Genomic DNA, 26,895 nt, shown 5'->3' with positions numbered 1-26,895 from the left:
TTTTCCTATGAAGCACCTGCTCTCTCTCACACCTGCCCTTTCCCTAGCCAGGGTCTCTCTTCCATCCTTTTCCATCCTTTCGCCGACACTCTCTTTTGCTCTCTCTTTCCTTCCCACCCTTCTTCCTTTCCCCTTTTCCCTCTCCTTCTCCCTCTCCCCCCACTGCCCCCAACCATCTCTCTCCTCTCCCCCCGACCCCCTCTCCCACTTTCACTTTACCCTCCGCGTCCCCTCCCGCCATTGGCCGCACAGTCTCCGCGCTCCGCCTCCGATTGGAGGAAGCTCACGTCCATCAGGACTCGATGCCCGCGCCCTCGATGCGGGCAGCGGAGCGCGGCGCGGCGACAAGAGGGCAGCGGCGGCAGTGGCGGCAGGTACCGGCCGGGGGGACCGGGACCGGGATCGCAGGGACATGGGAGGGATGGAGGACTGTAGGAAGGATGGAGGACTGTAGGAAGGATGGGGGAGCACAGGGTGGGTACCGCGAGCTGCTGGCTGCTCAGTGATACCGGGAGGGTTCTGGTTGCACAGCCGAACCGGGGACAGTGTGGGCTCTGGGAGCGGCGGGACCACCGATGAGATCCCCTTCCCCACAGCTCTGCACCGCTCGGGGAGCCCCGAGGCGACAGGGATGGGCGCGGGAGGAGCCGTAGAAAAGCCCCGCGATGGGGATTGGGGAGCGGACATGGGGATGGGGACGGGAGAGCGGGGATGGGGGAGCAGGGATGGGGATGGAGGAGCGGGGATGGGGATGGAGGAGCGGGGATGGGATTCTTCACCGGGGTCCGGGGAGGAGCGGATGGTGCCATGCGAGTGTTCTGTGGTCATCGTGTGCGGAAACGCGTGTCTCGCTTCAAGGGAAAAAAAAAAATAGCCGCACGCGAATCGAGACTTTCCATTTGGGCTTTCAGTGCGATGCTTTCAGAACAATACTTTTTACCACGGTGTAACTGAAATTCGTCAGGACTGAATCATTTCTTCTTTTTCTCCCCTTCCCCCACCCCTCCCGTTACCATATTTCTACGGGAAATTAGAAAGGTGCAGTGAAGGAGTGGAAAGTAGGAAGAGCTGGTGTGGAGGCATGGCACAGCGATGCTTACAGCAAGTGAAAGGGATGTGAGCACTACCAGCATCCTTATTTCAGGGGAATAGTAACTAAGTTAGAGAAGGAAGGCAGAGGCAGCACGCTGGGCTGAAATCGCAGTGCTCTCATTGTTTGACCTGTATTACTTTTGGTAACCTATTTGCTCAGTTGATACGAATCTGGAGTGTTGTAATAAAAACGTGCTTTTCAGCTTTAAGTCCTCAGAAGACTCTTCTGGATGACATTCATCACATGAGTTTGTTGCATGTGTCTTTTATAACCATTCTATAGTCTGATTTTACCGAGCAACACGCTACAAACGTGAAGTTATCCCAGTCTGCCACTTCCATTTCTCCACCCCCCCCTCATACCCTCCCCCTTTTCTGGGCTCCTATATGGAGTCGCTTGGTTGTAAAAGCACACATTGAAATCGCATCTGATGGAGAACTAAAACAAAGGGGATCTTTAGAGACATATGCCTTGAGCTGTTGTAAACGTGATAAGTAGGATGAAACAGGGTGGGCGGGGAGAAGGAGTTAGTCAAATAACGAAAAGAAAAAAGAAAAAAAAAAAAAGCGAAGCTATTTTTATGCAAAGAGATCCAGCCTGCAGGCTACCGCAAATGATGTGAAGCGCTGCTGACAGCCCTGTGCCTTGGGGCTGCCCGCAAACTCCTGCCCTGTGTTTGGCACTGAGCGGTGTGAGTGTGCCCAGGTGTGCCAGGAGCTGTGCAGGACAGTGCTACGTGGATCCTGCCCTCAGTTACCCCCATGGAGATCCTGCCCTGGGATGGCAAAACACTGGAATTCCAACAGCAATCGATGCACGTTGTAGTTATTCCTGGCTCTGGGAACTTAGGAGCTACCTGAGCAAGTGCTTACTAGAAATCTATACAGGGATTAGAGATTCACAGACAAGAGAGAAGATAGGATCAGCCATTACCAAAAGAAATAACCCCTGTTTTAGGAATATCAGCATCCAGCCGTTCTCCCCCTCATGATTTCCAGTTTCAACCCATCGAGGCTGCCTTAGTCTCTTTTGTGTGCCTGAAGCATGCTGTGGTCCTGCTCCTGGTTTGGATCTTTACACCCTGCAGCAGCCTAAAATGACTCATGGCTCTGCCTTGTGCTGATCATTCTGTTCTTTCCTTGCTGAGCCCTTGTTCTGCTCCCCTTTACTTCACAATGCACCAAGCCCTGCTACCTGCCTTTCCCTGAGGGTTTGGTCACAACCCATGGGTGAAGGTGCCAAATACTCTGTTTTGCCATTTGGGTTTGTGGGTTTCTTTGTTCTGTTCTCTGAGCTGCTGCTCATGCATTGATTACTCAGACCCTGGGACGTTTAAGTCTTGCACAGTCCCATTAATGCAATGATGAGCAGTGGAAATGCTTCGTAAGGTGCATGGCAGCACTTAGCAGAGCTGATAGCTTGCTGCTGGCGTTTCAGGATAGTGAGATGCTGGGCACGGTTTCAAGGGGAAGGTTCCCTTCCCCCTTTGGGTTCTGTTCTTGATAACAGGACGCTGGTGTTACAGCAGGGTGCAGGGTGGATAATGCTCTGAAGTGCATTGATATTCCAGTCTTTATTTCAGTGCCTGATATGAAATGAGTCCTGCTTACCCAGGACTCAAAAACTGTGTTATCTGGGCCCACTTCTGGGCTGATCTGTGCTGATGAGCACAACAGCACTGGGACAACAGCAGCTCTGACCACATCTCTTCCTGCCCCATGCTTGACACACAAGCACAGCATGTTAGCAGCTCCCCCAGCTGCCCTAGGAGCTGCTATTGGAGCTACTACCCTCCTTTCCCTTTTCAGAATGGATTCAGTGCTAGACCTCCCCATGATATAATTAGTTCTGTGCCATCTTGGCCCTGAACAACATCCCAGTGATGCTAAACTGGGTGATCCAAGAGGAAAGAGATTCTGCAAACACTTCCATGGAATGTGCTCTGAGGGAGCACTCATCTGTTTGATGAAACCCAGGCAGAACTGCCCATCCCACCCCCGAAGTCGGGATGACTGATTGTAGATGAGTGCTCAGAGAGGGCCACTAAGCAGTGGATGTTACATCAGACTTTTTGTTTGTACCGACAGGATGAGTAACTGTAGTATTTAATATTGGCAGAACGATGTTATTCTAACTTTAAGTCTCTCTTCAGGCAGAAGTACTGATAAATCAGGGCAACTACCATATTGCAGGTACCAAAAATAATGTCATTCCAGGTTTACCAGCAATGGGAGTATGTCAGTGGTGGGAAATCTCTGCTTTATTCTTGTTATCCCTGTTGGGTGTTCAGCAACAAAGATGTTAGGCTGATCTCCCACTGTGGTGGTGCTGGGGAGCTGGACAAAACAACAACCTTTAAAGGTCCCTTCTGACTCACACGATTCTATGATTCTATGTGTAGTTACACTAAAACTAAATTTGATTCCTCTTCTTTATATATATGTATAAATAACATATTGCTGTGTGATGTCAGCAGTCTTCAGCCACTTGAATTCTCAGATCTTGGGCTGGGTCTTCCAAGCATGAAAACGAAATGCTGACAAGTTTTTTTAACCACTGCTCGGTGGTTTGAAGGAGTTTAGGAGTCTTTTTCATGTGGAGAAAGCAAGGCCAAACACTTTTATTCCCCAAAAGATACTTTAACTTTGCAATGCTCTGGCTGAAAATAATCCAAGAAAAAGTACTTTTTGGCTTTTTTGTAGATACGCTTTCACATTTGTGAACTCGAGTGCTTCAGATACACTGAGATAGGGGTTAATTTTCTAAATGGCACTAAGAGATAGAAAAAGAATACATCTAGGTGACAGAGTTCTGCTAAGTGATCCTAACCCACCGTACAGAAATAAACAGTTCCCCACAGCGTCTGAAGGGCTTGGGTGCTGCTCAGTTTTCTGTTCCCTTGCATCCTCTTCTATGAAACTGCATCAATATTTTTGACCTACCATCCTCCAAATAAAATAGATTTGAACTTTTAATTCAAGCTTGCTCTCACCTCACAAGCTGCACAGGAAACAGAAGCCTGGCTCCTCGTGGGACTGACCTGCTTCTGCTATGCTTTGGTATAATGGAGGCCGAGGCAGATGCCACAGGGCTTCACGTTAGCATAAGAATTCCCCCAAAAAGGGATTGCCTGTCAGTGCTTTCAAAGCAGCTTTACGCTTTGTATTGCTGGCGTGGAGTCAGTGCTGTGGAGGATTCTGACCCTTCAGGCCAGATGTGGGGCTTCTTTACAGCGTTGCCCCACGGAGCTCATGAGCCCCTTAGCGTGTGTTCCTTTTATTTGGCAGAAAACCTTGAAGGGACTACTTTAAGATGCTGAAGAAATTGAATTTAAAATGAGTGCAGAGTAAGTAACCAGGCTGTGTTCATGCCACACAGGACTGCAGGGGCTGTGAGGGGCAGGCAGGTCCTCAGCAAGGCAAACCAAACAGCTCCTAAGTCAGAAACAAGAACCACGCCGTGCTGCTGCATGGGAGCAGGAATCTCTTGAAGGCAGTTTTCAGATTTCTGAGTAAATCTGTCCCCTCACAGCTGCCCTCTGAGGCTGCGCTTCTCATCCATGAGAGCACAGAGGGTACAAAGCAGAAGCCGTGCCCACAGAACGCAGGGACAGCAAACCCCTCTGAATTCCAGCAGATGTTTTGGGTTGACAATGGGAACATTATATGCCTGTTTATTCCTTTATCTCAGGAAGAAATACCATTTGGCAGCAATTTGTTCCCTGGCAGTGGGAATGAATTGCTGGCCTGATTGAGCCTTGTGAGAGGAGAGGGGTGCCATCCTGTAAGAGCTTTGCAAAGCCAGCAGCGTTTGTGCTGGCAGAGCACACACACACACCTGTGCACTCACTGTCCTATGGGCCCACCTCACCACGTCATCAGTGCTGATGGCTTCAAGCGTTTTTCCACCAGCATCTCCCAAAGTAATTTCATGTTTTCTGGTCAGCAGTGATTTTTACTCCTTGCGCTCAGCCACGTGGAAGCATCAGGCCATAACACAACTGTCTGTGTGCGCCCTGCTGTGCTTTGTGGCCATCCCTGAGACATTCTGTGCCTTCTGCATTAAGTCATGGCTGCAGCCATGATAGGGGATTGCAGCAAAGACATTGGTGAGGACTCAGCATTTTGGAGGTTTCTAAGGAAGCAATGACTTCAGGCTGGCTTCTCAAAACCTCCTGCAGTTCTCAGGCCATGATATTCACCACGTAGCTTCTGCCTGTCCCCATTTGCATGATCAGCAGTCCTGCACACTGCTCATGTGCTGCCCTCAGTCTCTGATCCATTCTCTTTGGGTTTGTGTTCCTGCCTAAATTTCATCACTGCTGTAGTTTGTGGTTACGATACCAGTTTGGGATTTTGAGTCAGAGAAGGAGGATTCCTTTGACGGGGATCATCATTTCCTCTTGATTGCATAATAAGGATATGTTTTTCTTAAAGAAATCTCCAAACCATGATGTGTTGCGTGATCAGATGCAAACGAACCCCAATCTGACGTGGTGTTTATTTTAAGAGGATGAAATACGACTGTTTTGTTTAGCTCATCATAGGAGGGCAGATAGTAAGTACTTGGTGCCATGAGACTTCAAGGAAGCACACACTGAGTCAGAAGTCCCACAGCTACATGACCTGAGCACTGGTCTGGTCCAAAAACCCTTGTGTCACATCAGCTTTGTGCCCAAGGGGTCATTTTGTACCATCTGGCTTTGTGCTAGATCAAATACAGTTTCTGTTATTGTAGCTAACAGGAGACCAGAGTATATTCAAAATTATATGCTTGGCTAATCCAACAGAAATATGATTATATGCCCATTCCTGCTCCAGATCATATCTGTACTAATGGGTGATTTAGAAACACAGAAAGTAGTGATGGTGGAGACATGGCTGGAGAGCCATAAACAAGCTGGGCCTGATGATCTTTTCACAGTGGGCAGTAGAGATGATAGGAATGTCCAACTCCAGTTAGATATTTAACTTTTAAACAAGTGATTAAGAGAGAAATCCCATTCTTAATGCAGAATGACATTGCAGGGAGTCATCTGAGTCAGAGAAATCAGGGTTATTTAACTGTGTGTTTTGCATGCTGTACTGCCTTCCTAGGTGTTCATCTGAGGTTAACCAAAAAAAGGAACAGCTGGAGTTCTATGGTAGAGTGCCAAATGGCCCATTTCAAGCAGCAAGTTCATTTAAGTGCTGTCTGGGAGTGCTGTGCTGTTCCTGTGCTTGGCAGGAATCTCAAGACTAATACCTCGGAGGATTAGAGAGCATCACTGAATGTTAAACAAGATCCAGGCTAAGCGGTGTGCACCAGTGAGCTTGTGCTCTGGAGGATGTTTGGAGAAGCTATTACTTGCTGATCTGGAAAAAAGAGTGAGCTTGTGTGGGTAATACTCTTCCTTCAGCTGAATCCTTCCTGTATTGGCTGTCTCTCCACCCTTCTCTCAGCCTGTCTCAGGGACTCATGTGCTCTCTGAGGATGGTGAATGTTGGGGGATGCACCTTATGGGTTGATTTGTGGGTTGTTTTTTTTTTGGTGTGTGTTGTGGTGTGTTTTTTCTTCCTGTGATGTGTTCATCTCTTCTAATGTGCTCTCTTTACCCCTGTATTATCTGGGTTAGGACAGGAATTGGGGAGGAATCTAATCCACCAACAAGGCACAGAGCTGGAGAATGTGTCTTAGAAGGCTGTGAGCTGCAGATGTCCTGCAGCCTGTGCTCTATTGGTAGAGCAAATGGCTCATGGTGCAGGGTTGGCCCTGGAAAGCCCACCGGCTGTAGAAAAGAGCTGCTGGAAAGCAGTCTCTTCCCAAGAAGAAACAAAACATGAGTTAATCTGGATGTTGACATCCTACCCCACAGCCTACAGCATGTAAAAGTGGTGTAGAGGCTTTGTCCCATGGAGATCTTCTTCCTCTGTGCAGGAATTCATAATGCCTGGGATTTCATGTCGTTTTCTTCCCGTGCTGCAGCAGTAAAGAAAAATGTGGAAATGTACATGTGTCTCCTGATTGGTTTGGGTGGGCTTTTTTGCATGGGAGACAGTAGTAAGAGGGGCAGCGGTCTGAGCTAGGGTATGGGTAGTTATGGCTGCAAGAACAACAGCATTTCTGCTCTTGCTGCATTACAGTAAAGCCGAATTCCCAGTTCCTGATACTCTGCAAGGGGAGAGCAGCTTGATGTAGTGCATGAATTGATTGTTCAGGGGAAAAAAAGCCAGATGGTGATATCTCAATGAAAAGCCTGTTCCAGCAGCGATGCAACAGACAAGCATGTGGAAAACCATGCAGAGGCTTTGCTGCTCCAGCAATGACTGTTACCCTCTATTTATGAAGAGGCTGCGCTACTGATATATAATGTTAATACACCACCTACGCCACATCTTGCTGATGCCAAATCCACCTGTTTGTGGCAGGGCTTCCCCGGAGTTTCATGGTATCATTTCCTCTTTTCATTCCTACCTTTGCACTCATCTAACCAGGAAGTTTTTTAAAAAAATGTTCCTGTAAGTGGTGGTAGTGTCAACATCATGATATTATATTTATCCTACACTCAGCATCCTTGTATTGCATAGCATAGGATGTTGCTTTTTTAATATAATTGCTTTAGACACAGCAAAGAATGGTTGCTTCGTTTTCATAATTTGGCCCATTCAGTTTGGTCACCTCATCCACGATTTGCCTGAATCATCATTTCTAGGAAGCAAGAAGGGATATGTATAGGAACTAAGTGATAATCATGGAGGAAAGCTGACTCATGGTTCATGCAGAAACACTGTCCTGGGTATCGAGCTTCCTTAAATGTCCTTAAGAATCCAAATGCTGGAGAATAATGTGTGTTGATCTAGATCATGGGAAAATACTGGGGCTGCATCCGCGGTGCTGGCATGGAAACTTTCTCATCATTGATCAAACTTAGGGGAAGGAAAAAGACATTAAAGCAAGAGTGACATTAGAGAGAGGGAGTTAGGCATTATGGCATAAAGGAACCTTTTGTCTGGCTAATCTTTGCTGCAGCAGAATATTGTTGCCTGGTTAAATCTGCTCTGTGTATTGGCACGGCAAGTTTTTGAAGATGGGCTGAGGCAGCTGCAGCCAATTGCGTTTGCACAGATAAGCTGGAACAAATAAGTAAGCTCAGAAAATCTGGCTAGATTTATCTTCAAAGCATTTTCAAGCAGCTAATTGAAAATTATCCAAGCCACCTTCCTGATTTCTTGCATATTATTGCATTAATTTGCCAGCGAATGGAAGAGTGCTTGGAAAACATACAAAGGATTTTGTGAGTGCTAAGCTTCGCTAGCTGGACGTTATTTAATTATAATTGTGTCCTTGTTCCGGTGATAATTTAAAGCCAGCTTCTGCTTGCTGGGTTCTGTGTTTCAGACCCTGGTGGGACTGATCGCTTGACAACACACCTCTGGTGCACCTGCAGCACTGCCACTGGTGGGGAGCACAGCATTAGGTACCGTGAGCTCTTGGGGTGTGTTTCTCATTCCTGAAACGTGTATGTGCAGAATGATGCTGTTCCTATTGGAATTGCTGATGAAAGGCTGCTCCTGGCAACAGCAGCCTCCCCCGTATTGCTGAGCCGAAGGGAGGCTTTGTAACTGTGCTGTAACAGGAGGTCCTCACATCCCCTGAGTAAAGTTCCCCAGCTGCCAGGACAGCAATTTGTGGTGTTGCACATCCAGAGAACAGCCTGGTCACTGCGTGCCTTCTTTTATCTCCCTCTCAGCTGAAGCAGCCCTCGAGGACAGACGTGTTCTCAGGACCACGGTATGGATTTGTCTCACTTCTGCGAGGCTTTCCCCTGGTAAACCGGTGAGTGGATTACGCTTGATCCATATGGTGTGCATCAGCTGCAGCAGAATAATACCGATAATCCTCCAAGCCAAGTGCAACACAAATTCACTGTTTGTAACTGAAAGAAATTAAGGGTCCAAACCTCGATGAATTTATCCCTGTGTGGAGTGATAGCAGAGCCTCATGTGTGAATGTGGGCTTTCCCAAAGGCAGGTTGGCCATGCAGCCAGGGCAGGCTCTTCTGTAGATCAGGGTGGAGGGCGCTTGCCCTCGTGGTTCGCAACACATTTTCTGATCACTTGTTTTCTCTTAGCAAGTGTGCTGCCATAGGATTGAAGAAATTATTAAATCTGCCCTGTGCTCGGCTGTGGAAAGCAGAAATGATGAGTAGATGACATTTGCCACAATAATACCTCATGAAATTCAAAAATCATAGAGTGAAAGGAAAGATTTGCTTCAGCAAATAGGATTATTTCGCATGCCAGTTAGGAGTTAATTAGTGACATTAACCAAAGGCCTCAGCAGAGACAAAGCTTGTTTTTATGGGTCCTGTGACTTGTTAAGTGATCACCTGATGAAAAGCTTCTAAGTTTTGCCATTTTGCTATTGATTTAATGGTAAATATTGGGGAGAGGGCAATCTTTACAAATTTCATTATAAGATACATGCTTTCATTGCCTTGCTACTGCTATAGGGTTGATTTGGTACTGTTGGCAGCCTGGAATCAATTGTATGTCTTCAAAAATAATAACAATAACGAGAACAAGTCTTGCAGCAAAATGAGGACATCTATAGCTTTGACATAATAGTATTGGGACTCGTTCAAAGCAAGCAAGAACTTACCGGCTGAGTCATTAAAAACAGAGATGGATGAGAAGCAATAAGTAGATGAATAACAATGATTAGGAAGTGCACGAAGTTTTATTGTGTGTGTGCATTTTTTGTTGTTGTTGTTCTAAAGTGGCACATGGCTCACGTGGAAGCTAATCTGCCCACTGAATGTGTCAGTTCCAGTTTGGAAACACTTGGTGAGATAGCAGGCTGTGAGGCAGGCTCAGCGTGCAGCATAGGGCTGCCTGCCTGGAGCACTGGGTGCAACCCTTCTGTGCTGGTGCAGGGATTGGATCAGAGTGTGAGGCTGCTGGGCACGGGGGAGGCATTTGCTGCTCCTGGGAGGGATACACTGAAATGCTTCATTCCGTGTTTACTGATAACTCAATAGGATTAAGGGTAACAAAAGTCGGAAGGGAGGATGCTGCGGTCACTTGGAGCTGGTGGCCAGACTCCTCCTCCTCCTACTTTAAAGATGGGAAAACTTTAATGCTAATCTCTAATCTCTTCCTGCCTCATGAAATATGTACTGATGGAGGCATCCTGCTGCTGATAGAGGCAGTACGAGCGCTTCCCCCTGGGTGCCCCTTTGGGAACTCTTGGCTCTCCATCCCACAAGCTGGCAATATGAGATGGGCTTATTTAACCTGCTGAAGTTGGTGCTAGCAAAAACAGTTGCCAGCTAAGCAGCCTTCTTCATGGATAGACAAATGTAATGGCAAATGTGTGGACTGCATCTGCAGTCTGTTGATTTACACTTTGGTACGTGACCCATTCTGCTCCCTAACGCCTGATCCAACAGCCAGTCATCCCTTCTGAGTTTATTTATTGTTTGCAATATTGCAAAGATGAGAAAAATAGATCTAGAGCCGCAAGAGTCATAGGGACAGTAGAGGGACAAAAAAGTGAAAAATTACAGCCATACATCCAAACTATTATCCTTTTATGCCAACACATTACACAAGTCTGTCCCTTCAGCTAAACTTTGAAACCTGCAGATAGTTTTTGCATTTCCCTGTGTTAGCAGTAACCTGTGCAGGTTTCTATGCTGACAGCACCCACAGACACAGCTCTGGGTGTGGCAGTGGCCCTTTTGCTGTGAAATTCACCCTGCCTCTGTACTGTCATCAAATTCCTACAGGAACCTGGACACAGATGTAGTCGGTGCCCTCTGGTCCTCAGAATGGACAGTTATCTGCAAATGAAAGGCCTCGTGCACTGATGAGTGCATCTCATCTGCTAAACCAGTGCTGTTGTAGCACTACTGACATCCGTTTATATGGGGTGTATCCTCTGGCCCTCTGGGGTGGAAGCAGAACCTTGATAATCTTCTGAGCATCAAATTCTTCAAGCCTACCTGCCCTGGTGCCTCTAAGAACCAATGGTAGAGGTCAAACAATTCTACTGTTTACAGGAATATTCCTGCAACATTTCCAGGTTACAGTAATCTGAACGTGGCTCATTTTATTGGGACAACAACCTCCTCTTTTCTCCCATTCCCTTAGATAAATCTAAAGAGGAACATTTTTATAGGAGACTCTTGAATAAATATTGACAGCAAATGCTGGGCAATGCTGAATGCTTTGAAAATATTCTATAATAAAGCAGTTCTTGCCCAGTATTTGTTGTGTATTTAAGATCTGCACTCAAAAGAGAAGTTTCTTTTTTACATCATTTATAGTTCAGCCAATACATTTAACTAAAAATGCTCTTTTTGTAGAAAATTTCTTATCTTTTTTTCTGCAATGTTGAGGTGCTGGGATGCTGGGACAGCACAGGAACTGTTTGAAAGACAGTCTGCATTGGTAATCAGGTTAACATCAGCTGCCTGTGCCCTCCAGCTTGCTCTGCAGCAGCACGTAGTCTAATTAGTTATAGAAAGGATTTTACTGAATAGTTGTAAACAGATCTCAGGGCCTGGGATAAAATCAATCCAACTGTGGAAACTTCTCAGGATAATTATAAACTGTTATTAGCACAGTGTGAAAGAGAAACCAAAGGACTTCTAACAGTGGGAAACTTGTAGCTTTCCACAAATTTCTCTGCAGGAAAAAGGGAAGGGAAAGAGGCTGTGCCTAAGAGGGGAAGGGTCCAGCATCAAACTGGGATCGCTTTTAGGGAGAAGTAATGAAGGACCTCATCAGACAGGGAGCTGGTCTTCAGTGTAGCTTTTTAATGCTCATCTTTTAAGATAAGAGGTGGTGGCTGTAGAGGAGGTTCCAGATGGATGGAAAGATTTATTCTCCAGAGTGTGGTGATGCACTGATATAGGCTGCCCAGGGAGGTGGGGTGGATCACTGTCCCTGGAAGCATTCAGGAGCCATGGAGATGTGGCACTGAGGGAGATGTTAGTGGGATGGTGGGGTGGGCTGGGGTTGGAATTGGTGATCTGGAGGTCTTCTCCAACCTTCATGATTCTGTGATTCTATAAACATAATTTTCTTTTCTGTACTATTAATGGAACCCCAATACTTGAGGTACTGGCACACTGTGGTGGAAGGCAAACACAGCCAAACTGCACAGCGAAATGTTGGTACTTACTGAGAAAAAGCATTCTACAAAAGGAAATACAATTATAGGTTATAGCATAGTAAAAGTATATGTAAAACTTCTCTGTTCACAGATTGCAATGATCCTGGCTCAGCCCTCTGCCATCTAATGTGTGTGCCAAAACTCACAGCCCCACAATAGGCACACGCTGACCGCCCCGCAGAGCAGCCCCAGCCGCAGCCAACACTGGACCCACTCTGCTGTGCTGTTCATGGCAAAGCCCCATCACTTAACGGGAGAGAATGGCTTCCACTTCTCCCAGCCTCTCGTCTTCCCCAGCCCATCCCCTGTGGGTGAGGACAGCCCAGCCTTCGATTCGGCAAGCGGCACACCTCTAAGCAATGGCACTCCCAGCGGCACCGAGTCCTGCGGGCTGCCCCTCTGTGAGGCCAAAGGCATTAAATACATCTCAGCCGAGCAGGAGGAGCTGGCATGCGGCTGGGGAGGGTTCACCCCTGGCTGCTTGCAGCTCTTCAACACCTCCAAGGGCGTTTTGTTCTTCCTCTGCGTGGCTTCCTTCCTGCAAGGCATGACGGTGAACGGTTTCATCAACACGGTCATCACCTCCATTGAGCGCCGCTTTGACCTGCGCAGCTACCAGAGCGGGCTGATCGCCAGCTCCTACGACATCGCCGCCTGCCTCTGCCTCACCTTCGTCAGCTATTTCGGGGGGAACGGACACAAGCCACGTTGGCTGGGCTGGGGCGTGCTGGTGATGGGCCTGGGCTCCCTGCTCTTCGCTTTGCCCCACTTCACCACGGGCCGCTATGAGGTGCGCTCCTCGGCTGAGGTGGGCATCTGTGCTGCCAACCAGAGCCTGCCCTGCGCTGCGGCTGCTTCCGGGCTCTCCAGCTACAGGTTTGTCTTCATGCTGGGGCAGTTCCTGCATGGGATGGGAGCCACGCCGCTCTACACGCTTGGCGTCACCTATTTAGATGAAAACGTCAAGACTAACTACTCCCCTGTGTACATTGGTGAGTGGCTGCCAAAGGGGCTGGGGGGAGGTCCGCTCCATCTGCCTTGGCAGCCCTGGGCGCTTTCACAAGAGGTGCTCCAAGTCTTTTGTTCCTGATGACAGACACGATGATAAGTAGAGAGAAGCAGCTGTCTGGGAGGTTTTCATTATTTTTTCCCCCTTCCAGTTATTGGCAGGCAGGCGCTGCGAGTGCAGCTGGGCATTTTTGCTCCTGCAGTCCTGCAGAGCAGGAGGCGCTAGTGTTCCTGGCACAGCCGTCAGCTGAGGACAATCTCTCCTGTGTGCATGGCATTACCTTCTCTGGCCATCAATCATGTCCATGCAAGGCATTGCCCTTTCAGTACCAGAGCACGGGAGGAGTGTTTGTTCGGATGCTGCTGGTGCAACATACAGTGCAGCTTCACTGAGAAAGAATGCTCCGTTCATAGATTTGTAGAATCATTTGAGTTGGAAGGGACCTGTAAATACCATCTGGTCCAACCCTCCTGCAATGACCAGGGACATCTACAGCAGGGTGCTCAGAACCTGCTCCAGCCTGACATTAAATGTCTCTAGGGAGAGAGCAGCCACCACTTGTCTGGGCAACCTGCTCCACGACAGACCAGACTGAAAGGTCTGAACAGACCTTCCTTGTTGCCCCTCTTTAGATGCTGAAAGGTCGCTATGAGGTCTTCCCAGACCTTCTCTTCTCCAGGCTGTTCATTCCTCAGCGCTGCTGGTTGTATTGTGGGTATCAGCACTCCCCAGCAGCAGCCCATCCGCTGTAGTTCTGCAGGTTCTCTAACACCATTTGTTTTCCCTTTCAGCTGTTTTCTACACTGCTGCAATCCTTGGTCCTGCAGCGGGTTATCTGGTAGGAGGAATGTTTCTAAATATTTATACTGAAATTGGCAGAGAGTAAGTGGCTAAAAAATAATCTTGTTCCTTTTCCTTTATGCTGTATGTTTCCTTTGGGGTAAAAAAAAAATCCAGGAAAATAACTCAGTGGCTGGGGAGAAAATGCCCGCTGTGTTCAGCAGCATTTCTGTGGGGGGTGCTGAGGCTGGAATGGTTGATTGCAGTAATGCTGTCACTGGAAGAGAATTGCTCATGAACCTGTCAACCTAAATCCTTCCTTATGCTGCACTGCCTGCTGTAACAAGGCTGGGAGCAGCAGGTGAATTTTTTGAATGAGTTCCCCCATCAGGCCAGGCTGCCAGCAGTGCAGCTTTTCCTCCTGGCTATCTGGCCACAATGCCTGGTCTGTCTCTCTTCGCTGTTTATTGCTTCTAATTTATTTTATCACCTCTTAGCCTATAGGCTCTTTGGCAGATGAATGGGCTGCAGTGGTTGAGTGGGTTTTTGGGGAAGGAATGGGTTATTTCCACCAGCTGTCTTGCTGAAAGGGTGGCTCTGGGATGGAACAAGGCTCACTGCAACCCCCAAAGCAGAAATGAAATGGGATGAGGTGAAACACGCAAGCGAGAGATGAAAAGAGAAATAAATGATGTAATTTCACAGGCTCACTAAGTGCTGTGCATCTGTCAGGCAGGACAGATGGTGGACACGGCAGAACTCTCCAGGAGAGGCAATTTCCTTCAGTGATGTCCCCATCATTCCCCCAACCTCGGCCAGCTTTAGTGAGGGCAGTGCCCAGCTTTTCCCCTCCGTTTCAAACCACCGCCTCTCTCCCTTGTGTCCTTTTGGTTTTGTCTCTTGCAGGACTGACATCTCCCCAGAGAACACGCTGTGGGTGGGGGCATGGTGGATCGGCTTCCTGGGGGCTGGAGCAGCCTCACTCCTCATCTCCATCCCCATCCTGGGCTACCCCCAGCGCCTCCCAGGTAGGCAGCCCGCAGGCTTGGGCTGTGCCTGCACCCTCCTGTAGCAGGGAAGACAGGGTTGGACATGGAGAATGAGCTTCTAGTGTTCTAATTGTAATTAATACATTAATTTCATCCCTCGGCTCTTCAGATGCCTGTTTTCCTGCTGCAAATCCACCCCTTTGGTAACACTCATGTCTCACCTATTCCTTGTTCCCATTTGCTTCTCGTTTGCAGGGTCCCAGAGGTATATTGTTATGAGGGTGTCGGAGGCTCATCAGCTGAAGGATGGGAGCCACAAAAAAGCATCAGATCCAGACTTTGGGAAAACAGTTAAAGACCTACCTCGGTGAGAAAGCTGCCCCAGAGGGTGATGCACAGAGAGCTGGCTCATTTTAGTAGAGACAGTCACCTCCTCACTGCCTCTTACAGGCTTTTTTGTTTGTTTTGCCTTTGTGTCTTCTGATCCCATTTATGTGTTACTACCTCTTAGCTCTCTTGCAAAGCAGTGATCCAGCAGCAAGTGAAATCCCAGGGCATGTCGTGTGGGCAAGCACACTCACACAGGTTTGGTAGGAAATGGTTTAAAGGAATCCTGGAACTTTGGGTAAAAACAAGTAAGAGGCCAAAATGAAATGAAGTCTTGGATCTTTGAAATCATTTATGATTTTCTGTTGTTGCTGTTTTGAGTTTTATTTAAATGGAGATGCTTCTTTGTTTACTTGGCTTGGCTTCAACTGAGAGTGGAGCTGTGGGTGCTGCAGAGAGATCTGGGCATTGCTTCATTTTGGATGGCAAGCTTGACATCAATAAAAGAGTTTTTCATTTTTGCATTTCTCCCAGGACCGTTCTTAGGGAGGAATTTGCATCTGCATGTGTTGGCGACATGTTGCCAGAACCCATGCTGCTGTTATTTCAGAACTTTGTGCAGGCAGAGGAGGGCTGAGGCAGGTGCTCAGTGCAGGAGCTATCAGCAGCACTCCATCCGTGTTGAGTAATGCGGGTTCTCACACAGTGAGGGAATCCTGGAGACCTCATGGGAAGTTTACCAGGGGTTAAGGCAGTTTCATGAAGAATATTACATGGAATAGATTTCAATACTGTTATTAAATGGCATACTTGACTTGGTGCCATTTTCCAAGGTCATGACTTATTCTCCACACGGAAATTAAATTCAAAACCTGCATTTAAATGACGATGAGGTTATGACTGAAACCAACACAAACTGGGCAGCAGGGAGGGATGAATTCAGAGTTTTGTGTTTTGCTTGCTTACCTTGAACAAAGCTCCTACTATTCCTAATGAGGACTGTCCTAGCAGTAGTTAGAGGTGTCTTCCTCTAACTAAGGTGAGGAGTTAGAGGACTGTCTTCCTTCATGCCTAATGCCCTAAGAATGAGCACTGAAGGCAGCTTGGCTCATCTTCACACCATTCAGATCAGTCCAGTTCTTAACGTGCTTTTTTCTTGTTTTTAAACCTCAGAAATTTCTTCTCTTTTGAATGCAAAAACCCACCAGACATTTGTGTTCCCTGCTTTTGATTAATGGAAGGGAAGTGCCTTAAAGGCTTGCTGTTCTGGAAACTTCCATTAAAGAGGAGACCACATCTGTGTGCAGCTCTTGGGTACGTGTGGCCCTGTGCACAGAGCAAGGCCAAAGGACACTGTTGCTTTTGTTTAGATGACAGATTGGCTGCTACAGATTTTCTCACAGTACAGACAGTAAGAGCATCACAAAGATAAGAAGAAACACAGATGAAAAAGAATACTATTCCACACCATCAGGTCTTTTATAAGAGAGCTTAATGCATTGCTGTATTCACAGTGCTCCCTAAAAGCAGGAGTGTGCAGGAACAAAGCCCAGACAGCTTAAGCTTCTGCCCTCTGTCTTAGTTTTTGGGCTGAGAAGGCATGATAAAAGAGCACTTTCTTTCTGCTTGCATGACTGCTTGCATGGAACATCCCCTGATGTCCATGTAGGGGAGTTCAAAGAGAAGACACATAGAGCCACAGCAAGGCAGCACAGAAGACTTGCTCCTTACTAGCAAGTAAGGTGGAGCTTGAAGATCACTCATTGGTTTGCCAGTCTTCAGGGCAAAAAGCTACAGCCAGTATTTCGCTTGTCTCCTTTGGGCTACTAGGCAGGATGGGGCTTTGGTATGTGTCATGGCCTTACTGCAGCATCAGTATGGTAAGGAAAGGATGTTTTTCATTCCTCTGGGACATAAATGCTCCCCTCGATCCACTTGGTGGTGGTGATTGATCCACTTGGTGGTGCTCCACTTGGTGGAGCAGATGTCATTGCTGTGTGCTGGAAATATCCCTGTTCACATGATGTAAGATTGCACAAATACTCATCTATCACTATTGACTGCTAGCACGTGGCTATGTGGTGTTACAGTCTGGCAGCTTGCTGTCCTGGGCATGCAATTCTCCTCAGATACATTCCCTGTTCACTTAACAGGACCATTACAAGAGGAAAGGGTGCCCACGTGTCTGTATGAGTAAATATTTGTAGGATGAGGCTTTTATACATGGTAGGATACTTCTGGGAGTGCTGAACTCTCTGAAATCACTTTGGCTGCTAAACCCAAGGGCAGCCAAGACTTCTTGAAAATTATGTGGTTTCTGGGTGTGACTGAAATCCTGCTGCTAACAATAAAAAGATGTGTTGACTTTGTTGAGGTTTTATATGCATTATTTCCTAACTACCTCTTCTGTCTGCAAACAAGAAATGATGCAGGTCATTCATCATGCTGAAAGTTGTTCCTCTTAAATTTCCTACCTGCAACCTTTGTCCAACAGGCACAAAATAATGCTTTTGCCAGGGAACCACTCTCCTCCTTTCTCTTCAACTGTAAATGGTGAAGGCATTGTATGTTTTCTACAGCAGTCAAGAGGCTCACAAGGAGTGTTTTCTAGCTAAGAGATTAGGCTTTTTTCTTCTGAAAGAAGTACAGTTGAATAGACCATTCCTGTTAAATAGTTTAGTAAATTAAGACAATCCCAATAGCTGGACAGTGGTTGTTATAGAGTCCTCTGAAATCAAGGTGTAAGAATGTGTCATATATATGTCTTTCAGCCTCTTTGTTCTATTGACATAATGGAATTGTCCACTTTATTTGGGTTAAACCAGGTAAATCCCTGAATTCCTAGCATATCTAATGCTGAGCACCTCACACACTTGGTGGTTCTGCAGTAGATTTTTTCCCATTTCACATTTCTTCCCAAGCATTGGCTGTTAACTGACAGTGCCTTTCAGTTCAGTGAGCATCCTCCTGGGTCCCAGTTGCTGCTGCTGCAGTGTGATGAGGCTGTGCCATACCCCAAAAACAAGACGATTTGCTGTACTGGTCAGGGCTAAACTTGGGGCAAGTTATGTGGCAGAATTTCAAGCTTGTTACAAAATGCTCCCTCCAAAGCAGCTCTCTTAGTCCAATATCCGAGGTAGTGGGAAATAATTGAGGCCATTCCATGTGCCTGAGGGTGTTTCTGTGTCTCAGAGATGGAATTATTGCTGGATCATCTTTCTGCATATAAGTGACATATGGCAATTTTTCATGAATATCTCTGGCTGTCTACTAAATCCCAGTAGGTCAAAAACAAAATGTATTGTTTCAACTTAGATGTTAATCTTCACATAAAACTATGCTTAGACTATGGGAGAAAGATTGCTTTCTGTTTTCCTGTGAGATATAAGGTGTTTTAGAGGTGCCTCCTCTGTACAGAAAGACTTGCCTGGTATTTCCCACAAGCTGCAAAAAAAAAATGTGTTTGTAAGTGATTGTTAGTCTCTTGAGGACATGTATGCACTTGAGAAACACGTGTATGTAGGTATATAACACAGCTTTATTCCCAGCTCATAAATGTTTCACACAGGAGTCCCAGGATGACTGCCATTAGGGACTGCTACAACCTTGGAGTGATTGAGATTTGGTGTCAAATAGAGTCCCTCCACAATCATGCCATTTAGGAGTGGAAGTTATTACATGCTTTGCATCCTGGACCCAAATGTTGGTAAATTACCACTGAAAAGACCCAAATAGAAGTGGTGGTCATGTGGGCATCCTTAGTGCAAATCACATTACACACAGTGCTTTTATTTGCCTATCCATACTCATGTAGACCCATCTGGTGCCTTCATGAAGTCCACAGAGAAAAATCCCATATTGTCCCCTCCAGTTTTAGGTATTTGGCTGACATTTCTCTGATTCCTTTGGATCCATCTGTTGGTGGGGCTATAAAAGCTGCGAAGGTAAGCCTGTGACTGAGAGCATTTAAGACCACACAGAGTCTGGCTGCCCTGTAGTAGCAACAGCATTAGACACGCAAGAGATGTCCTATAATGCAGAGTTCAAGGGCAAACTTGATTCTCACCACGCAATCGAATGGGGAGAAGTCAGGGTATCGTCTGCATCCTTCCTTGGCTGGTAGAACTCAATAAGTTGAAGTGGAGAATGTCACTGCTCTTTTAAAAGCTCCCATTGGGATTCTTCTTTCCATGGGATACAGTATGGTGTGATGCTTCCCTGTCTTACATGTGGAGGGAATATATCTGAAATCAAAATGTGCCACAGCAGTTTAATTCCAGTGTATTTGTCCTTCCCAGATCAGTATTGCTGCTCCTGAAGAATCCCACCTTCATCTTCCTCTGCTTAGCAGGAGCGACAGAAGCCACTCTCATTGCTGGGATGTCCACGTTTGGACCCAAGTTCTTGGAGTCTCAGTTTAGTTTAAGTGCCTCTGAAGCTGCTACCCTTTTTGGTAAGGAAACCTGATTTTGCTATGTTTTTCAGTTTTCATGTAGAATGAGACAAACACACTTTGCCATTCATTTACAGAAAGGTAGTCGTCTTCCACTTATTAGGCAGTGAGGATCATTTCCTATCAGCATGTCTGTACCAAGTGTGTTTTCAGAGCTCTATCTACTGACATCAGTAAGAAATGCATCACTCCTGTAGCCACTGTCACTACCTGGAGAAAGGTGAAAACCTGTATTCAATTCCTTCTTGGACATAACCAGGCAACGTTAACAAGTGCTTCTAACAAGAATATCAGAAAATGGGAAGATCTTCAATTAACTCTTGCATTCCAGACCAAGAAAGTTTGATCTGAGTTCCATGGGTTCCAAATAAGCATCAGTATTCACGATGTGCTCCTTAAACTGTCTCTTTTAAGATCTAGAGGGAAAAGAATTTGCCTTACCAGGTTCAAGCCACATTACCCTAGGAACTGTGGAGGTTCACTTATTGTAGCAAATTTTCCTAAACTCCCACCAAAAAGCAACTCAACAACCAAAGGGTTATTCTCATGCAGACACACTGCATGTATGATAAATGAGAAACTCTTCACTGATATTTCTAAATCTGTTTGTGCTTTTTTTGTCTCTCTTTTTCAGGCTATCTGGTTGTGCCGGCTGGAGGTGGAGGCACATTCCTAGGTGGATTCCTTGTGAATAAATTCAAACTCCGCTGCTCAGGAATCATCAAATTGTGTTTACTTTGCACAGTGTCAAGTCTGCTAGCTATTTTCATTTTTTTCATTCACTGCCCTAACATGCCAATGGCAGGAGTAACCCAGATGTACAACGGAAGGTAATAACCATGTCTTGTACTGTGTGGCCCTAGTTGGAATGTAGTGCCAAACACATGGTCTTGATGTTGGCCATTGCTTAGGGTTAGAGATGGAAGGTAATGTCCAGTCAGTCTTAGAGGCAGATATTGAGGGTGAGAACCATATCCCCAGAATACATATATCCAAACTTTGGAATTTAACTGGGAGTGTAAGCCAGAAAGAGGGTCAGCAGCAGCAACATCTCAGTCTGTCTACTCTTCTGTGGTCTTCACAAGATCTCCCCCTGTACAAACAATGTGGTATAGACTAAAAGTGGGATCTCCTGTTCAAAAGTAGATACCTCCTTTTGATCTGGTCACTACAGCATCCTTTGTAGCTGCAGAGCTCAGTTCCTGTTTCATAGCTACAATAGGTGAGATGAAACCCTTCCCAGGCCTGGTGTTACATTCTCCAGAGCTCTTTTGCATCTTCTATTTCTCCTCTTCTCATTCTTTACCCTTTTTCATCCTGGAGAACCGTTCTGGCTCTCCCCACTGACTGTTCCCATGCTTCCTTCAGCACTTTGCCTGGTGGCCAGCTGAACCTGACAGCAGTGTGCAACGCAGAGTGCGGATGCCTGCAGGAGACCTACAGCCCTGTCTGCGGAAGTGATGATGTTATGTATTACTCTCCTTGTCATGCTGGATGCAGAAAAGTGTCTGAAAACCTCCGCAATGGCAAGAAGGTATGTCCCACAGCACTGTGTATTGATAAGGCAGCAGCACACTATCTTTGCAATGTTCTGGCTGGCTCTGCAAAAGCATACTCAGGTTTGGGCTTTGTTGCAAGTTAGTGTAAAAGGCAGAGACAGCACAGAGCAGATGGAGGATGTGCTCAGGGACCACCTGGAAGGATGTTAAAAGGTTCCTGGAGGTCACCCTGCTTTACTTCCCTCAATGTGCCCAACTTCGATTTTGCCCCACTCTGGGTCGAATTGCACAGATCTATGGGATGTCACCCAGGGAAGGAGGGAAGCTTGGTGAGCACCTAATTCCTGTGCCAGTGCTTATGAGGGTTGTTTCGGGTGTTCAGTGCACATGATGCACCTCCACATACTTTCTGAATACAGCTTATAGACATAGGAAAATGCTCAAGATAGGTAATGATGACATTCAGTGTTGAAGTGCTGCCTGGCAAAGTTGATTTCTATTATTTAATAATCTGTTTTGAAGTAGGTTCGTCAAGAGCACAGCCTGATTTCTTTTTCAATCCACACCAGGAGCAAAACCAGCTGCTTTCTGCCCTCTCCAAATTAATTTCTTTTTAAAACCCAGTCCTGACTATCACCATGCTCTCCCCAGCAATCTGCTCACCAGCCTTTCTTTCCCAGGTCTACCGTGAGTGTAGCTGCATTGAGAAAACTCTCCTGCTTGGCCCCGGTGAGGCAGAAGCAGGGAAATGCACTTCCCCTTGTGCAAAAAGAACTCTCCTGCTCTTCTTCATGTTTGTGGTGATCCTCTTCACCTTCCTGAGCAGCATTCCTGCCCTGACCGCAACGCTATGGTAAGCCCAGGATCCTCTGCAAGAAGCCTCAGTTATCCCACCTCCATTTTACCCCATTGGCACAAGCCCCAGTGAAGGCACGATGGGAAAGTTGGTGCCATGCAGCCTGGTGGAGCTGCTGAACTGCCCTCTTCTTCCCCAGGTGCGTCTCCGACAGGCAAAAGTCATTTGCACTTGGGATCCAGTGGATCGTGGTCCGAACACTAGGTATGGTACAAAGTGGCACAGCACAGCTGTGTGGTCTGTTGTCTTTGAAGAGCGTGCCCCACACTGTTACATGTCCAAAAGAGGTTGGATTGGAAGTAGAAGGGGTAGGACATGAGGTATTGAGTGGAAGATGTTTTCCCTTGCTTGCCATCCTTCAGAAAAGAAACTTAATTTTATTTGCATAGTGTTTGCAAAATGAATGAGGGATTCCACAATGCAGCAAAGGAGCAAAGGAGAATGTCCTGGCAGTGTGTCATTATTTTAAGAAAAAGGAGCAGAGGCATTGAAGGCCCTCCTTGGTACTTGTGCAAGTAGTAGGTCAGGGTCAAAAGTCAACTGACTGGACTCTCACTTCTTGAAATTCAGTATGCTTTGGGCACAGCTCTGAATGTCTGCGGGATGAGTTTGCTGCATCATAGTAGACACAGTGCCTGGTGCATTTCTGCTAGCACCTTGTGTCTTGCAAGGCTGGTGCACAGGTTCTGCCAGTCTGAGGATTGGTTCTGTCTTCCCACAGGAGGTATCCCTGGTCCCATTGCCTTTGGGTCAATGATCGACAAATCCTGCCTGCTCTGGCAGGACCAGTGTGGTGAGCAAGGCTCCTGCTATGTGTACCAGAACTCAGCCATGAGCCGCTACACCCTGGTCACCGGGCTGGTCTACAAGGTGAGGTTGGTGTTTCACACTCTGATCAAGCAGTGTTCAGGAGGCAGCAGCTCATGCTGGGGGACAGTCTTACAGAACTGTGCTATGCCCATCTGCCCCCTTCCAAAGCCAAATTAGACCTTAAGACAAGTATCCTCAGGGAAGGCAAAAGCTTCCCTTGCTTCTCAGCAGGTAATGGTGCTCCAGGCACTGTTCTTTTAAATTCCCATTCCATTCCATTCCATTCCATTACAGCTTCTGCTGAGCCATAAGAAAAATCCAAACACTGAACAGTTACTGAATGATTTTTACTAAAAAATGGCATAAAGTATATAACTGCAGTGTTAGTGAGTGAATGATGCTGTTGTGGGCACACTGTAAATAACCATTTCCTGATCACTGCTAGAAAATATGAGAGCATAGCTGTGTGATTCCTATTTATTAGCTGAAAGCCGTCGTTTCAACTGCTCCCAAGTAGGCACTTGATATAGAGATCAGTGTTTAGCAGTTATTGTGACAAAGTGGCTTTCAAAATCCTTTGCACACTGAAGCTCTGCTTTTCTGGTTTGTACCCACTGAGGGCCAGGCATCTGTTTATGGGGAGAACAGGAAGTAATGGGATATAAGGAAAGATTTCATCTCAGAAAGAGCAATCAAACACTGGCACTGGGAGGTGGAGGTGTCACCATCCCTGGAGGTGTTCCAGACACGGCAGATGTGGCACTGATGACATGGCTTAGTGGGCACGGTGGGGATGGGCTGATGGTTGCACTTGATGATCTCAGTGGTCTTTTCTAACCTTAATGATTCCATGATTCTGTGATTCTATGATTCTGTGATCTTGGTGGCTGCAGGTGCTTGGGACAACCTTCTTCACCATTGCCTGTGTGCTGTACAAACCACCGCCGACAGAATCAGCCCCCGGCAGCTCAGACACATCAGAAAATGGCAATGGGAACCTCCAGGAAAACAAACCTTCGCTCCCAGCTGAGGAGGATATATGAGGCTGTGCACATGCCAGTGACTTTCTCAGTCTCAAAAATACGACAAAAAGACATTATGCAGCCCCAAAGTTTTTGATTATTAGTAACATTATCACTTTTTTTTACTTCAAGAGAAATAATTTAATTAATCACTGGTGTGCTTGCTATTTTCTTAACAGCAGAAGCACATTCCAAGTTGCGTGCTGATGCAATATGCAGTTATTTAATTTTATTTAAAGAAAGGGCTACCGTAGCTTTATTCTCTGTCTGTGACAAGCAAGGACCATGATCTCCATGAGTGGAAACAGACACCAGTAACTCCAATGGAGTGAGTGGGGTTGAAGCCACTAGAGGATCCGGTCCCTAATATCTCAGTTGTCAAGCCAACTGTAGCAAAACTTCCCATGAGACTTCCTTGCCTGAAAAGACACCTGCTGTCCTGCAATCTGCATTGCAAAGATGACCAGCCCTAAAACCCCTGGATGCAAAGCAGACAGCCCAGCCAGCACTGTCTTCCTGCAACACACAGCTTCACATCAGTTCGTGCTGGCGTCCTCCAACCTTTGTGTTTAGAAGCAGAGCATCTGGTTATGCAAGCTGGTATTCCTGTGCAATGGGAGATAGGTTTGGGATGAGGTTTGTCCAACAAATCCATCACTACACTACAGGCAGAGGAGCCCTGTACAGCCCTGGGAGCTGCTGAGCACTGTACTTCGCTGCCTTGTTTCCTGCAGGGTTTGCATCGTGGTGACACTTCATTTTTTTGTTGTGTTGTTGAGATGTGATGCCTTTTTGCAATGTACTGTGCAAAACTTTATTGTGTTTCTTGCTGTTTGTTGGATGCAGGAGGATGTGAGATACGGAGCTATGTGATGGTTCTCTTCGGTTGCCTTGTACGATGTTGGTTTTGGGTACATGCAAAAAGTCAGAATTGATTTATTTTTCTCTCAACTGCTAGCTTAAGGGAGAGCTCACCATAATGACAGATTGCTTTGTGGAAAGGAGATGCTGACCTATACCCAGTGTGTGCTTCAGGCAGAGAGGGCAGCGTTTCCAAAATGGCTTTGAGTGTGCACCTGCAATACTGATCAGGGGTAAAGAGGGGGGAATCTCAGCATCCAGCAGGAGTTCCCCTGGCTTCCCCAAAGCCCCCGTTGGGTCAGAGGCTCCGTCTGCCTGCATTTGCACAGCCTCAAAGTTCAGGTACAGCTGTGGAGGGTGGGGAGGGTTGTGGGCAGCCCTGGAGGTGCTGCACTGAATCTTCTGTTGAACAGGACATATGTTACTGAGCTGCATTGCTGGCACTGCTCTGTGCCAGGTGCTGCTTGGAATTGGTTTGTGGTTGTTTTGTATATTTTGTATATTTATGCCTTCGTAAGCAGACATGTAATGAGCATTTTTTTTTTCCTGTGGCTGCTTAAACATTGTCAGCTGGTGCAGTATGATGATGAAGGGCACAATGAGTACAGAATGCAGGAGAGCCCTGCTGTCCCAGAGGGTCAGGATTGGACACGTAGATGCAGGAATTGACCTCAGCATCACCCAGACACCAAAGGCTTCTTCACAACCTGGCCTGGTTTTTGAGGCACCTGCAGACCATGAGTTTCTCTTCCCTCTTTGCCTTTCCCAACTTACAGATATTTTGGGTACAAGCAGGGATCTCAAAAGGGGAAAACGCATGAATGTATTTTGGGAACATGTTTTATGTATGATGTATTTATGAAGGTAGAAATTTTTTTAATATATAAATATATATACAGATATCACAATGCAATCCTTGTGCTTATTAAATGAGCCTCATCTGCTGAACCTCTTGTTTCCAGGGCAAAATAAAACATTGGGGTGGGGTGGGAGAGGGGGGTTATCCTGATGCTGTGGCACTGATGAGGGATGGATTTCAGGAAGTAGTAACTGGACACTCCTAGTAGGAGTTATGTAGGTGTACAGGTAATTTCGAACAAAATATTTGAGAGTATGTTTCCTGGACCCATATGAAGTATTATATTGCTATAAAAGGCCTAGAAATGTGATGGGTATTTCAATGCTGCTTGTGTGTGTTTCCATCAGCCTAACAGAGTCCATCCAACTGTTGGGACAGCAGGTGACACTGAGACCCTGAGGGTGTGAGTCTTGTGGTGATGTACACCTCCTTCTAGGGAGGATAATAGCTTTTGAAGGCAAAATAAGCTAATTGGTTGCTGAGGAAGGACCAAGAGGGAAAATTCTCTGCTGCCACATCCGTACCCGCAGTGACCCTTTGCAGCCACACGACGTCTCCCAGACCCACGCTACGTAAATGAGGGCAAAGTCCTGTGTCGTTTGCTGAAGGGATGATTCACACTGCACAAGAATACAAACAGCAGTTGGTATTCAGGAAATGTCACAGGGAGGTAAAACAAATGGGAGCACGCAAGGGGCTCTGAGCAGGAAGAGCCGCACGCTATTTGTTGTAGGCAACAACCAGGGCAGTCAATGAGCCTTTCTTCTCCAGCAAAGAGTTTGCAAACTTCCTGGAGGTTTTAAAACAGCAGCAAATAAAGCTGTACCTGCGGTTCAGAGATGGATTTGAAGTGCTTCCTGCCCTGGTTTGTCCCATCCTGGAGTGTGCAGAGGGGCCAGGCAAATCCTATCCTTCGTGGTACCTTGCAGGGCTCTGTCAGTGGGAGCAGCAAATAATTAAAATGCACTTTTTAATGGTGTGGTGGTGGAGAACCCACCGGATTGACAGGGTTTTTTTGTGTTTGTTTGTTTGTTTGTTTTCAGCATAAGAAAGCAAGCTCTGGGTGCCGCTAGATGGCAATGGAGACAGCAGCACTGTGGAGTTGGCTTCAGCATCGCCGGTGCTGCCCCCATCCCTGTGCTGTAACAGCAAACATTGGCTGCTTCAGGGAACAGAT

At 46.6% G+C, this 26,895-nt stretch overlaps 1 protein-coding gene across 3 annotated transcripts; it reads left to right on the top strand.

Moving 5' to 3' along the window:
• The first annotated feature begins 322 nt into the window (after positions 1 to 322).
• Positions 323 to 25,759, top strand: SLCO4A1 (solute carrier organic anion transporter family member 4A1). 3 transcript variants are annotated; one of them, XM_048963303.1, is made up of 14 exons: positions 333 to 374; positions 8,471 to 8,549; positions 8,823 to 8,908; positions 12,345 to 13,245; positions 14,054 to 14,144; positions 14,949 to 15,070; positions 15,287 to 15,398; positions 19,657 to 19,811; positions 20,446 to 20,641; positions 21,180 to 21,345; positions 21,991 to 22,163; positions 22,306 to 22,370; positions 22,888 to 23,036; positions 23,870 to 25,759. In XM_048963303.1, the coding sequence occupies exons 4-14, from the start codon at positions 12,483 to 12,485 to the stop codon at positions 24,017 to 24,019; spliced, it is 2,142 nt and encodes a 713-aa protein (XP_048819260.1). In that variant the 5' UTR covers positions 333 to 374; positions 8,471 to 8,549; positions 8,823 to 8,908; positions 12,345 to 12,482; the 3' UTR covers positions 24,020 to 25,759. The 3 variants fall into 3 exon arrangements, with proteins under 3 accessions (XP_048819258.1, XP_048819260.1, XP_048819261.1); XM_048963304.1 differs by lacking the exon at positions 8,471 to 8,549 and adding an exon at positions 6,190 to 6,469 and having other exon boundaries at positions 343 to 374; XM_048963301.1 differs by lacking the exon at positions 8,471 to 8,549 and having other exon boundaries at positions 323 to 374.
• Positions 25,760 to 26,895: the final 1,136 nt, after the last annotated feature.

Source organism: Lagopus muta, chromosome 16 (genome assembly GCF_023343835.1).
Source record: "Lagopus muta isolate bLagMut1 chromosome 16, bLagMut1 primary, whole genome shotgun sequence".
Classification (NCBI taxonomy): Eukaryota; Metazoa; Chordata; class Aves; order Galliformes; family Phasianidae; genus Lagopus; species Lagopus muta.
Note: the sequence above shows the minus strand (reverse complement) of the source record. Positions and strands in the feature narration are given on the sequence as shown.

What these genes read in the sequence shown, in the direction of transcription:
- SLCO4A1 (XM_048963301.1), top strand. Translation starts at nt 12,483, where the DNA reads ATGGCAAAGCCCCATCACTTAACGGGAGAGAATGGCTTCCACTTCTCC. An exon ending in ACAGTTAAAGACCTACCTCG is followed by an intron (nt 15,399 to 19,656) that starts GTGAGAAAGCTG and finishes TGTCCTTCCCAG; the next exon opens with ATCAGTATTGCTGCTCCTGA. An exon ending in TCACCGGGCTGGTCTACAAG is followed by an intron (nt 23,037 to 23,869) that starts GTGAGGTTGGTG and finishes TGGTGGCTGCAG; the next exon opens with GTGCTTGGGACAACCTTCTT.